This window comes from Pristiophorus japonicus, chromosome 5 (genome assembly GCF_044704955.1).
Source record: "Pristiophorus japonicus isolate sPriJap1 chromosome 5, sPriJap1.hap1, whole genome shotgun sequence".
Lineage (NCBI taxonomy): Eukaryota > Metazoa > Chordata > Chondrichthyes > Pristiophoridae > Pristiophorus > Pristiophorus japonicus.
The window spans coordinates 294451645-294464569 of record NC_091981.1 but is presented as its reverse complement, the minus strand read 5'-3'; the positions used below and the strand labels follow the sequence as shown (position 1 = coordinate 294464569).

At 50.1% G+C, this 12925-nt stretch overlaps 1 protein-coding gene across 20 annotated transcripts in view; it reads left to right on the top strand.

Annotated features, from left to right (window-relative positions):
- LOC139264761 (uncharacterized) overlaps positions 1 to 12925 on the top strand; it is a 460034-nt gene that overhangs the window by 262686 nt on the left and 184423 nt on the right. For all 20 annotated transcript variants that reach the window (XM_070881860.1, XM_070881862.1, XM_070881861.1 and 17 more), the window contains 2 exons: positions 10408 to 10467; positions 10802 to 10867. In XM_070881860.1, coding sequence (XP_070737961.1) covers positions 10408 to 10467; positions 10802 to 10867 — 126 coding nt within the window. The remainder of the gene's footprint in view (positions 1 to 10407; positions 10468 to 10801; positions 10868 to 12925) is intronic.

Sequence of the window (12925 nt, the reverse complement as noted above, 5' to 3'; positions counted from 1 at the left end):
ATATGCATTTTTTTAAATGGCATCTTTGATGATCTCAGGACGTCCCATAAAACTTTACAGCCAATGAAATACGTTTGAACTGCTGTAATGTAGGCAACACGGCAGCCAATTTTCACACAGCAAGGTCCCACAAACAGCAATGTAACAATTACAGATTACACCTGTTGCAGTGTTATTGGTTGAGGGATAAATATTGGCCAGGACACCAGGGAGAACTCCTTTACTCTTCTTCAAAATAGACTGAGGCTCTTTTCTCCAGAAAAGCAAAGACAGAGGGGACCTGATCGAGGTCTTTAAAATTATGAAGGGATTCGATAGGGTAGATGGAAAGAAAATATTTCCACTTGTGGGGCAGTCCAAAACTAGAGGCCATAAATATAAGATAGTCACTAATAAATCCAATAAGGAATTTAGGAGAAACTTATTTACTCAGAGAATGGTGAGAATGTAGAACTCGCTACCAGATGGAGTAGTTGAGGTGAATAGCAGAGATGCACAAAGGGAATGTAGATAAGTGCATGAGGAAGAAAGGAATAGAATATGCAGATAAAGTGAGATGAAGGCTCGTGTGCAACATAAAAGGTAATGTTTTTGCTTCATAAGTTCTTTGTTGATAAACCACCTAGTTTTTAAGAGCAAAGATTTAACAATCACACTGCACATTACCAGTTCTTCCAGTAGGCTCACAACTGCATACCTCATTGTGGATGACTGTGTTTTATTGAGTCTTCAACATCACATGACTGGCTAAGCCACTCACAATGCAACAGCTCTACAACTCTTTTGTTGAGAACAATAAACAATTAAATCAAGTGCTCCCTGATTAAAGGGGGGGGGGGGGAACACTTCAAACAGTTCACAAGTGCCCTTTTTTTTGTTAATTTTTGGGGGGCACTAAAACCACAAATTATACAAGTCCCCCCTGGCTAAAACACGAGGGGGGACACTAAAACCCGGCAATAAAACAAATTAAACTTTAAAACATATAAAATCAAATTAAAATTTGGTTGCCGGGGGTGATGATGCACTCCAGTCCCTCCGGTGCCCATCTGTCGCGGAAGGCCGCGAGCGTACCAGTGGACACCGCGTGCTCCATCTTCAGGGACACCTTGGCTCGGATGTAACCACTGAAGAGAGGCAGGCAGTCGGGCCGAACGACCCCCGCGACCGCCCGCTGCCTGGACCGGCTGATGGCCCCCTTGGCTGTGCCCAGGAGCAGTCCTACAAGGAGGCCCTCGGACCTACCCGCTCCCCTCCGCACAGGGTGCCCAAAGATCAGGAGTGTGGGACTGAAGTGCAGCCAGAATTTGAGCAGCCATCCCTTCAAATAATGGAATAGGGGCTGCAACCTCGCACATTCCATAAAAACATGGAACACGGACTCTTCCAGGCCGCAGAAATTGCAGGCGGCCTGGGAGCCCGTGAACCGACTTATAAATTTATTGCACGGGACTGCTCCGTGCACCACCCTCCAGGCCAAGTCCCCAATAAATAGTGGGAGGACTCCCGCATAGAGTACACTCCATTGGGGACCCTCGCCTCCTCCGGACGGCAAGATGGTACACCATGGCGTGTCCGGACGGCAGACGAGGATGGCAAGGTGGAGAGTGTGCAGGAGCAGCCCGTACAGGAAACCTCTCTGCGCAGAACTGAAAGGCACGGAGGGGATTTCCCTGAGGCGGCTCAAGTTGTGAGGCGCTGGCTCCCGAGGGAGGTTTCGGGGCTTGGCGCCGATGAGGAATTCCATCCGGACAGGGGTCAGTTTGGACGGGATCTCCCCACGTGCTTGAGCCTCCTTGACACACCTAACGGAGTCAGGGCCCAGCGCTGATTTTAGCGACTCAATGGCATTGGTCGCGCGCCGGACGTCGGCCCAGTTTAGGCGCCGTGCCAACACGTCTGGTGCCATCCAGCCCGCTCCTCCGCCATCGAGCTTGTTGCTGACCCTGGTTACCTCGCCAGCCACAGCCCTCTCGTCCGCCTGCCACCTAAAACCGTGGTCGTGGAGGCACTGATTTCTGAGCAGCGGCTCCTGCAGGACAACCGCCACTCCAGATGGTGGAGAGCTGCGCTTGGTGGCGACTCTGTTCCAGACCCTGATGAGTTCCTGGTAAAAGATAGGCAGCCCCCGCATGGCGGTCCTGATGCCCCCCAGGCTCAGAAACAGGAGCTGTGTGTCATATTTGAGGCTGTACTGCTGGCGGAAGAAATACGTCGCCAGTGCACGCCACCTAGGAAAGGCCCCACGTAAAGGTATCTCTGCAGGGTCTGAAGACGGAAAGTCTCAAGCTGGGTGCCTGCGCACACCAACGCCTGACCCACCTCCCTAAGCAGGAGACTGAAGACCGCAGCAGAGACCCAGTGCTTCCCGTTGATCCAGAAGAAGTCCACCGGCTTCTTCTGTATCTTGGCGGGGGGAGGGATCAAAGTGACCAGCCGGTACCACAGCATAGCGGCCACCAGCTGGTTTATGACTAGTGCTCGACCCCTGTAGGACAGCACTCGGAGCAGTACTGTCCAGCGCCCTAGGCGAGCGGCGACCTTGGCCTCCAGCTCTTGCCAGTTTGCCGGCCAGGCTTCCTCATCGGTGCTAAGGTAGACTCCCAGATAGAAGAGATGGGTCGTGCTCCAGGCAAAAGGCCCAAGCTCCTCCGGCAGGGAGTCCACCCGCCACTGACCCACCAGGAGTCCGGAACATTTCTCCCAGTTGATCCTGGCGGAGGATGCGGCCGCGTAAATCTCCAGGCGCTCACGCATCCTCTGCAGGTCAACGGGATCCTCGACCGTGAGGAGCCAGTCATCGGCGTAAGCCGAGAGGATGACCTCCACGTCTGGCCCTTGCAGAGCCAGTCCCGTCAGCCTCGTCCGCAAGAGGTACAGGAAAGGCTCCACGCAGATGGCATATAACTGGCCGGACATGGGGCATCCCTGGCGCACTCCTCTCCCAAAGCAAAGAGGCGCCGTCAAAGACCCGTTCACCTTAATCAGACACTCTGCGGCGGCGTACAAAAGTCGGATCCGTCCAGCCCCGGGGCCTTTCCCCTCGAGAGCTGGTCAAGGGCACCGGTCAGCTCCGCCAAGCTTGGCAGAGCATCCAGATTTTCGGTGCCTTCCGGGCCGACTTTCGGCAGGTCCTCCCACAAAACTCTACGTGCTTCCTTGCTGGACGGATAGAGAGAGAACAGAACTCCGTAATAGTCTCGGGCCCTGTTGCCGATGACCTCCGGATCCGAGACAAGAGATCCGTTGGCGGCCAGCAGCATCAAGAGCTGCTTACAGACCCCCTGTCTTTTTTCCAGAGAGTAGAAGGGGGAGCCGCGATCCAGGTCCTGGAGAAACCAAATCCACGACCTCACGAATGCGCCTCGGGACCCGGCGAGCTGCAGGTCCTTCAGCGCGGCCTTCTTCGCTTCGTACACCATCCGCAGGGCCGGGTCCTCAACGACTTGACCGAGACGGGATTCCATGTCGAGCACATTCTTTTCCAGGCACCCCTCCCTGGCTGCCCGCCTCTTGGTCGACCCCCTCGCATACTCTTGACAGAAGAGACGGACGTGAGCCTTGCCCACGTCCCACCATAGCCTCAAGGAGGGGAAGGCCCCCTGCTTTCTTCTCTAGTTGGCCCAGAAATGACGGAACGAATCCCGGAACCGCTCGTCCTCCAACAGCAGGTTGTTAAAATGCCAGTATGCGGACCCCGTCCTCGCGCGGAGTGAAGTGAGCTCCGCCCACACCAGGTGGTGGTCCGAACACGGCACCGGCTGCATGGAGGCCGCCGGAACGCAGGAAACGTACGCCCGAGACATGTAAAGGCGGTCGATTCTGGACCATCCTCTTCCAGGCCTCACCCACAAGCGCTGGAGTCGGGATGGAGATTTCGCCAGATGTCCACCAAGTCGAGGAACCCGACTACGTTTCTCAATTTTTCTATCGCCGTCATGCTCTGCGGGGCACCGGAGCAGTCCCTCGCCTCAAGGGTGCAGTTAAAATCCCCCCCGAGGACAATGCAGTCGCCAATGTCGACGGAGCCAAGAAGAGTGGACACTTCTTCAAAGAAGCGCGTTTGCTGCGGGCCGGGCTGAGGGGCGTACACGTTCACGAGATGGAGCGGCATGTCCCCCAGTTGAACCGTGACGTGCTGCAAATGCCCTGGCACAGGCTCCTCGACCCCCAAGATCTCCGGCTGAAAATGTGGGGCCAGAAAGCTAGCCACCCCACAAGAAGTGGTAGTGAAGTGGCTTATGCGGACCTCTCCTTGCCATTCCAGGAGCCACGTGGCCTCGTCTCCCAGAATGGTGTGGGTTTCCTGCAGGAAGCACACCGCATATGTCCCCTCCCATAGGATCGAAAAATTGTTAAATCTATGGCGTGTCTCTCTGCTGCTGTTGATGTTGATACTGGCTATGGTTATCTTCATGGCAAAAGCATAGTGCAACCTCTACCTTAACCTATTGTGGGGGGAAGTGGAGTCGTTTGTTGACCTCCACTCCCTCAGCAACCCAGTGAGGAACGTTCTGAGCTGGCGCAGCTCAAAGCTTTCTTGTTTTGATAAGGGCCCGCCTGCGGCCATGGTTTTAATGGCGGCGCGGACGGACCTGTTGAGCAGCGCTGGCTCGGACCATTTGTCCAGGGTCAGATGGGTTCGGTTGCGGCGACCCTGGCATTGTGCCAAAAAATCTCGGAGTTCCTTTACAGGAATGAGGGGGGACTCAGCGGTAGGCACGAGGAGATCCTCCACCTCACTGGTGATGGACTCCAGATCTTCTCCCGTGCCCTCCACCGAATCCCCGTCCCCCTCTGGGTGGTCGCCGCCAGCAGCCGGTCCGTCGACCGCACTGGGTATGGCACACAAAATGATCCCTCCGTTGTCTTCTCCCGCACCAGCCGAACAAAAAGCTGGTGGCGGAAGGAGAACACATGATGGAGGCTGGCCTCCCTGAGGCCAAGAGGTATGGGATTGATCCCAGACCTTACCTCCCCCAGTTGATGTAGGTGGGGGAGGAGGAGCTCAGCGGGAACAAAGGGTGGGATATTCGAAATGATGACCCTCTGCGCGGTGGCCTCGAGAGGGTCCACCGGCAGGAAGGTCCCGCCCACCGTGAGCCCCTTTTCGAGGGTCAGGGACACCACCCGCTCTGACTCCAGGAAGAACACAGCCTTACCGGACATCTTGGAGGCTGCGACAATGGCCGAGGGGCCGACTACCCCCAGCCATTGCCCTCAAGCACTCCTCGATGCTCATGTTGGGGTGAGTGTAGCTCTTCACCTCATTTTTTTTGGCAATGAGTTTAAATGATGGCAGGGCAGCAGGAGGCGCCATGGCTGCGGACACCACGCACGTATATGTCATTGCTGGCCCTGCCATGGGCATGGATGGGGTTGCCATTATGGGGTCCCTTTAAGGGCTACACTCATCCCAAAGTCACAGGCCTGATAGGTCTCAATGGCCTTGTTAATATTGAGCAGAGGGAGCTCTTAAAGAGGCACACCTCTCCCCTACTTGATGATTGGGGAGGGGCATTTCTCCCTCTGCTCAGTTGTCTTATTATAAATAATTTAATTAATTAAAGGGGAGAACGGGGCCACTCAGAGAGAGACAAGCTGCGAGAGTAGGTCTCCCCTCACAGCGTTGGGTGGGTATTTTCTGGGGTGCACTACCCGGATGGTAAACACTAGACAAAGTCTTAAATAATGGTCTTCGGGTGGGGGGAGAAGATGTCTTCGCCCGGGATAGCTGGAACTACCCAGGCACAGTACTCCCAACGATGTTAATTAGGGTGTTAATGAGTCTTCAGCCAGGTAGCTCCAGCTAACCCAGGCCAGGCAATGGGGGAAGGGTGCTTTAGTGGTGTGTGTGTGGCCTAGTTGTGGGCAAGAACCCCACACACACTTAGACACACACACCCCCCGCGATGTTCCGGCCTTCAAATTAATCTTCTTTCCTCCCCCCACCAATAAAACAAAGTCTTTTTGGGAAGTGCACCAATACACCCACCAGTAGATGATGTAGAATAATGGCTCTCCCTCCTTCCTCAATGGATGATGTTATTTCTAGGATGTTATTTGTTGTTCTTTTCTCCTCCTCTCTCCAACTCTCTGTAGCAGTTGCTCTCCTCCTCTCCCTCTGGATGTTTGAATTCAGTAAGCCCCTTCCTCCTCTTCCTGGGGTGTACTCAGGTCAGCAGGCTGGAGCAGATTGCAAGAGCTCCTCTCTCCACCAGCTCACTGCTCCAAGTGAATAGGCCACACCTACAACAGCTCTGCACACCTGTGAACATACTCACCAGGTGCATACATTACACTGCTTCGCCTTTTTTAAGAAGCACGGTATTTATACAATATTTCAAAAAAATACTTACGATTACAATCTTACAAATTTGACTGCTGAGCCTGAGGATCTTGTTGTAAGCTTTTAACTTCCTCCTGCTCTGACCTCGATTTCTTTGCAATTGACTGGCTACGCCCATTTTCTATATTCTTATTTGACTCAGGACACCGTCTTGGGGAATTTCAGTTTCCATGACGTGTAGCCCAGGGTTTCTGACCTCTATGTTCCTGTATCCTCTTGAGTTTCCTTGAAACCCTTACATCAGTCCTAGTGTTAGCTTTCTTCCCAAGATCTTGATGTTCCCAGTTATCAATATTCCGTCTAGTTGGTTTGCGTTTTCTCATTGATCTTCTCATCTGAACCCCAACTTCACTGCCTGCCCCCCCGGAAGATGCAGAGTCTCTGCGAGATTGTCCCATACCCTCAGTCGGCTGCATCTGAGTTGGTGGGGATATGGACGTTGAGTCCGTTGAAGTAGTTGGACCTGTCCACTCACACTGTTCATCATCCAACTCAGACTCAATCATCTACTTGTGGTACCGAAGGTGTATCACTCGCTAGAAACATTTGATCCCATGAAGCTTCCTGATGTATTCACCAATTTTGACCAAGTACTGCTTGGTGTCACAACCCAAATAATTGTACCAATGCCTCTTCAGAGGCTGGTCTGAGGATTGGAGCGGGAGTGGCAGTTGATTCTGTCAATCGGCGCGGGGTCTGGGTGTGTTCCCTTATTGCAGCAGCTAACTCCTACATTCCCTCCCTCATGTTCACTGATAGCGCATCAGCTACCTGCAACATTCCCTTCCTCATGTGCACCGACATTGTTTCGGCTGACTGAGATAATCTCTCCCTCATGTTCCCGGACAGTGTTCCCATTTCTCGAGAGTGTATTGTTATTTCTCCCGCCAGGCCCAATACCTGATCACCCACCCCACTGATGTTGTCCAGGAGTGCTCGGGTAAGGTCAATGCTCTCCGCACTCATTGCCTTCATCTTTAACCACATCTGTTAGATCCTGCACCTCAGGAGAGCGCTGTTGAGCTCTCCTTCCCCTCCTCACCCTGGATGTGGCTCGCTGCATCGCACTGGGACCCGCAGGCTCAGATGGTGGAGCCCTGGATGTGCCTCACTTGCAGCCCAATGAAATCCTCAGCCTCGGACGGTGGGAAACCATGGAATGTCCCACCAATACTCATTCCATTCAGGGAAGGAGTTGGCACCTCAATGGCATCTGCACCTCCTCCAGACTGAGTACAACAGTGGGGGCTTCATCCATCCCCTCCCCGTCATGCTCCTGGTCTGGAAGGTAGGATTGCAAGATGTTCTCTTCTTCAGGCTCATCCGCGTCTGAATCTTCTTCTGTATCGGCTTCAGCCTCGTCAGGGTTGGCCTCAAGTTCTGAAAAATATAACAGAACAGACAAATGGTTAGCAACAGAGAAGGGGGCAGGGCGGCATGAGTAGGCTCACACAGCGCCAGGCAGCAGGCTCATTTGAAGGACCACAATGAATGATAGCACATTGCATCAACCGAAGCATAGCTGACGGAGACAACCCCATGAATAAAAGGACGGCTAGCCCACGCAGTACTTAACATTTAGCAAAGCCAGACTGTGGAATTTGCAGGACTTACCCTCTCCCTCGAGTGTGGGCCCAGCTGGTGTAGTGGTGGTTGCTTTTCTCCAGGCAGGACCCATCAAAGCAGCAACCCTGTCTTCCAAGGGGGTCAGTGGGTGCAGATTTGCCAGGCCTCCACCTGTTCGAGTTCTTTCCCTTTTGTTGTGCGCCACCTTCCTTTGCAAAGATGAAAATATAACTTTTTAAGAGATGGTGTTTTTCTGCTGGTTGAATAACTGAAAATATTACTTACACTAACTACTTGACTAAGGTCCTGCCACTTCTTTTCTTTTTAGAAATATAGAAACATAGAAAATAGGTGCAGGAGTAGGCAGTTCGGCCCTTCGAGCCTGCACCACCATTCAATAAGATCATGGCTGATCATTCATCTCAGCCTTTCCTGTTTTCTCTCCATACCCCTTGATTCCTTTAGCCGTAAGGGCCATATCTAACTCCCTCTTGAATATATCCAATGAACTGGCATCAACAACTCTCTGCGGTTGGAAATTCCGCAGGTGAGTGAAGAGGTTTCTCCTCATCTCATGGCTTATCCCTTATCCTTAGACTATGTCCCCTGGTTCTGTACTTCGCTAACATCGGGAACATTCTTCCTGCATCTAACCTGTCCAGTCCCGTCAGAATTTTATATGTTTCTATGAGATCCCCTCTCATCCTTCTAAACTCCAGTGAATATAGGCACAGTCGATCCAATCTCTCCTCATATGTCAGTCCTGCCATCCCTGGAATCAGTCTGGTGAACCTTCGCTGCACTCCCTCAATAGCAAGAATGTCCTTCCTCAGATTAGGAGACCAAAACTGAACACAATATTCCAGGTGAGGCCTCACCAAGGCCTTGTACAACTGTAGTAAGACCCCACTGCTCCTATACTCAAAACCCCTAGCTATGAAGGCCAACATACCATTTGCCTTCTTCACCGCCTGCTGTACCTGCATGCCAACTTTCAATGACTGATGTACCATGACACCCAGGTCTCGTTGTACCTCCCCTTTTCCTAATTTGCTGCCATTCAGATAATATTCTGCCTTCGTGTTTTTGCCCCCAAAGTGGATAACCTCACATTTATCCACATTATACTTCATCTGCCACGCGTTTGCCCACTCACCTAACCTGTCCAAGTCACCCTGCAGCCTCTTTGCGTCGTCCTCACAGCTCACACCGCCTCCCAGCTTAGTGGCATCTGCAAACTTGGAGATATTACACTCAATTCTCTCATCCAAATCATTAATGTATATTGTAAATAGCTGTGGTCCCAGCACTGAGTCCTGCAGCACCCCACTAGTCACTGCCTGTCATTCTGAAAAGGACCCGTTTATCCCGACTCTCTGCTTCCTGTCTGCCAATCAGTTCTCTATCCACGTCAGTACATTACCCCCAATACCATGTGCTTTAATTTTGCACACCAATCTCTTCTGTGGGACCTTGTCAAAGGCCTTTTGAAAGTCCAAATACACCACATCCACTGGTTCTCCCTTGTCCACTCTACCAGTTACATCCTCAAAAAATGCTAGAAGATTTGTCAAGCATGATTTCTGTTTCATAAATCCATGCTGACTTGGACTATTCCCAACACTGCTTTCCAAATGTGCTGCTATTTCATCGATAATAATTATTTCCAACATTTACCCCACTACCGATGTCAGGCTACCCGGTCTATAATTACCCATTTTCTGACAAGACTCGAGGTGCTCAGCGCCCTCCTGGATGCACTTCCTCCACTTAGGGCGGGCTTTGGCCAGGGACTCCCAGGTGTCAGTGGGGATGTTGCACTTTAACAGGGAGGCTTTGAGGGTGTCCTTGTAACATTTCCACTGCCCACCTTTGGCTCGTTTGCCGTGAAGGAGTTCTGAGTAGAGCACTTGCTTTGGGAGTCTTGTGTCTGGCATGCGAACTATGTGGCCTGATCAAGTGTAATCAGTGTTTCAATGCTGGGGATGTTGGCCTGGCCGAGGACGCTAACGTTGGTGCGTCTGTCCTCCCAGGGGATTTGTAGGATCTTGCGGAGACATCGATGGTGGTATTTCTTCAGAGACTTGAGGTGAGTAGTGAGTGCAGTGCTGAGGGAGTGCTGCACTCTCGGAGCTGCTGTGTTTTGGATGAGACGTTAAACCGAGGCCCCATCTGCCCTCTCAGGTGGATGTAAAAGATCCCATGGCACTATTTTGAAGAAGAGCAGGGGAGTTATCCCTGGTGTCCTGGCCAATATTTATCCCTCAATCAACATAACCAAAACAGATTATCTGGTCATTATCCCATTGCTGTTTGCGGGAGCTTGCTGTGCGCAAGTTGACTTCGGTTTTCCCACATTACAACAGTGACTACATTCCAAAAGTACTTCATTGGCTGTAAAGTGCTTTGGGAGGTCCGGTGGTTGTGAAAGGTGCTCTATAAATGCATGTCTTTCTTTTTATTGAGTGTTGCTCTTCTCTGTTCAATGCCAGGCTTCCCAATTATGAATTCTTCCATGATAGATGATTTGGAGAATGAATACGACCATCAAGGTAACTAGGCTTTAATATTAATGAGATCATCTAAGACATGGAATCACATGAAAGAATAGAATAAGGAGAAACTGCTTCCACTGGCAGGTGGGTCTGTAACCAGAGGACTCAGATTTAGGATAATTGGCAAAAGAACCAGAGGGGAGATGAGGACAATTTTTAATACAGTGAGTTGCTAAAAGAAAAAATGGCAAGACTACGGGGATAGAGCTGGGAAGTGGGACGACAAATGATAAGTAGTAAGAGCTTGTTCCCCATTACGAGATTCATTGTTTGTTTTGGGTTTTTGATGTGAAAGGCATTGTCTGAATATTTTTTATTCTCTATTTGATAGACTTTGGAAATTTGTCCTCCATATTCAGTGCAGATTCACAACATGAAGTTGAGGACCTCAGTTCAGGTAACCGGAACTTAATACTGAAAAGGTTACATAGTTCATGTTGTGATGAGAGTGACAGAAATAAGAAAAGTTTTCAATTGTAGGGGGTAGTGTGTGGGTCAGGTTCACTTCTGACTTTCTGAGCGGTTCGAATCACTCTCACTCCCTCGATTCTAGACCTTGGATTTATTTAGGGATGTGACAAAGTGCAGCAGACAACTGGTTTTGGTGCAAGAAACTTTGATTTTATTCAAGAAAGAAAAATACAATATTTAATGTCTTGTCAAAATCTTACAATCTCTAAAATAGGGAACACTTTAATACACACAAGAAGAAATACAGCAGAAAAAAACATCTCCCACCTCCCAATCCCTATCTGTAGCTAAGTTAGACTCTAGGGCAGCAGGGATAATGCTCACCAATCCTTCCTTTGACAGTTGATGGTAGTTCGTGATTTCGGGGTTCGCTGGGTTTTGTAGGTTCTGCTTGCCATACCCCAAACGTAGTAGAGGACTTCTTACTGCGTTTCCTTCAGTTGGGGTGTGTCCGCTGATGCGGTAGGGCGCATTTTGGATGTATGGAGTAAGTACCCACTTTTTCTCTTGCAGAGGTAGGGTTTTGGGTTACTTTAGGTGAGGTTTTACCCGTTAGCAGGTCAGGAACAGATTGTAGAGTGTAAAACTTTCGATTCTCTGTTTTTTTCCCGAGTTGGTTCTTGTCGAAATCTGCCGATCGCGGTGGTTCAATATTACCAAGTTGGTTGTTGGTAATGGTTTGTTGGTAGTTTCGTAAGGCTCTTGTTGCCGCGATATGTCCGATGATGTCCGTGGTCACAGAAAACTGACTTTCTGCCTTGGCTGTGATGATCTGTGACAGCCTCGAAATAACCATGAATAGTTTTGAATAACCTGTGATAACCTACTGACTGCAAAACAGGGCCTCAATTATACTTTGAGAGGCCCTCTAATCTGTGCGCCAAATCAAGCCCAGTTCTTTGTTTAATTTTGGCGGGCTCGTTAATGTGTCACTTGTTGAAATTATCCTTTGGCGGGCTCGTAAATGTGTCAATTGTTGAAATTATCCTTTGGTTTCGAGTCGCAATTGTTGAAGCTAGTTTCTGGTGTCGAGTCGCCTGTCTGGGTCTGAGATTTCTATAAAGGCCGGAAAGGTGATTAGTATTATGCATGTGTTGAATGGGTCCTGTGCTTAGACTGGAAACTGTACTTCCTTGGGTCGATTGTTGAAATGTTAATGTCTTCTAGTGGGTAGGTCTGAGGGTAAACAATTCTCCAGACAATTTGATTAGCTCCAATATCCCCAGATAGTTTGATTAGCTCCAATATCCAAAACTGGCTTTACAGAGGTTGATCCCACCTCTGGTCTTGCAGCCTTTTTTCCCTCACAGACCCAAAGTTCGTCTTAAAAGAGTCCAAAAATGATCCTTCCTTGGGGTTTCTTCAAGCATGGGGGAATCTTTGAATTTTGAGAAAACCTACACAATTGACTATGGTCCAGAAATGTGGTTTGAAAGTGACAAAGCTACATGGCACATTGATCTTCCAAAGTGCAATGCCACAGAGCACCAGCACATCGGTTCCCCTCTGTGATTCTGCACAAGGTGGGATTGATGCTGAGACCCACAGTGCTTGACGTACTCGTGCACTTTGGGCACTGGAGCCCCCGATGGTATGGTACAGAATCGCAAACCCTGCTCCCTGCATTGAGTGCTAAGCAGTAGGAGCGTAAAGTCCATAGGGTATTAGGAACCTGCTCATCAACAATACACAAAGTTCATCAAATGAGCGAAACAGTGCCATTAGGCACCGACATTGTTATCTTAATGGGACAAGTAGCTCCACTACCATTTGTCCTGTACAGGGATGGCTCAGCATCGTTAAATGATACAGTAACCAACTCATATGAACTTAAAAATGCAGAAGGAAAGATATTAGATCCATGGAAGGTTAGAGCCAAGATTCTCTGGAATGACATTGGGATTGACAGGCTGCAGTTATGACAGGAACCAAGGCCTTTTCACTTATAGAGAGAATGTGAAGGAGTGATAGAGGCTTTTAAAAT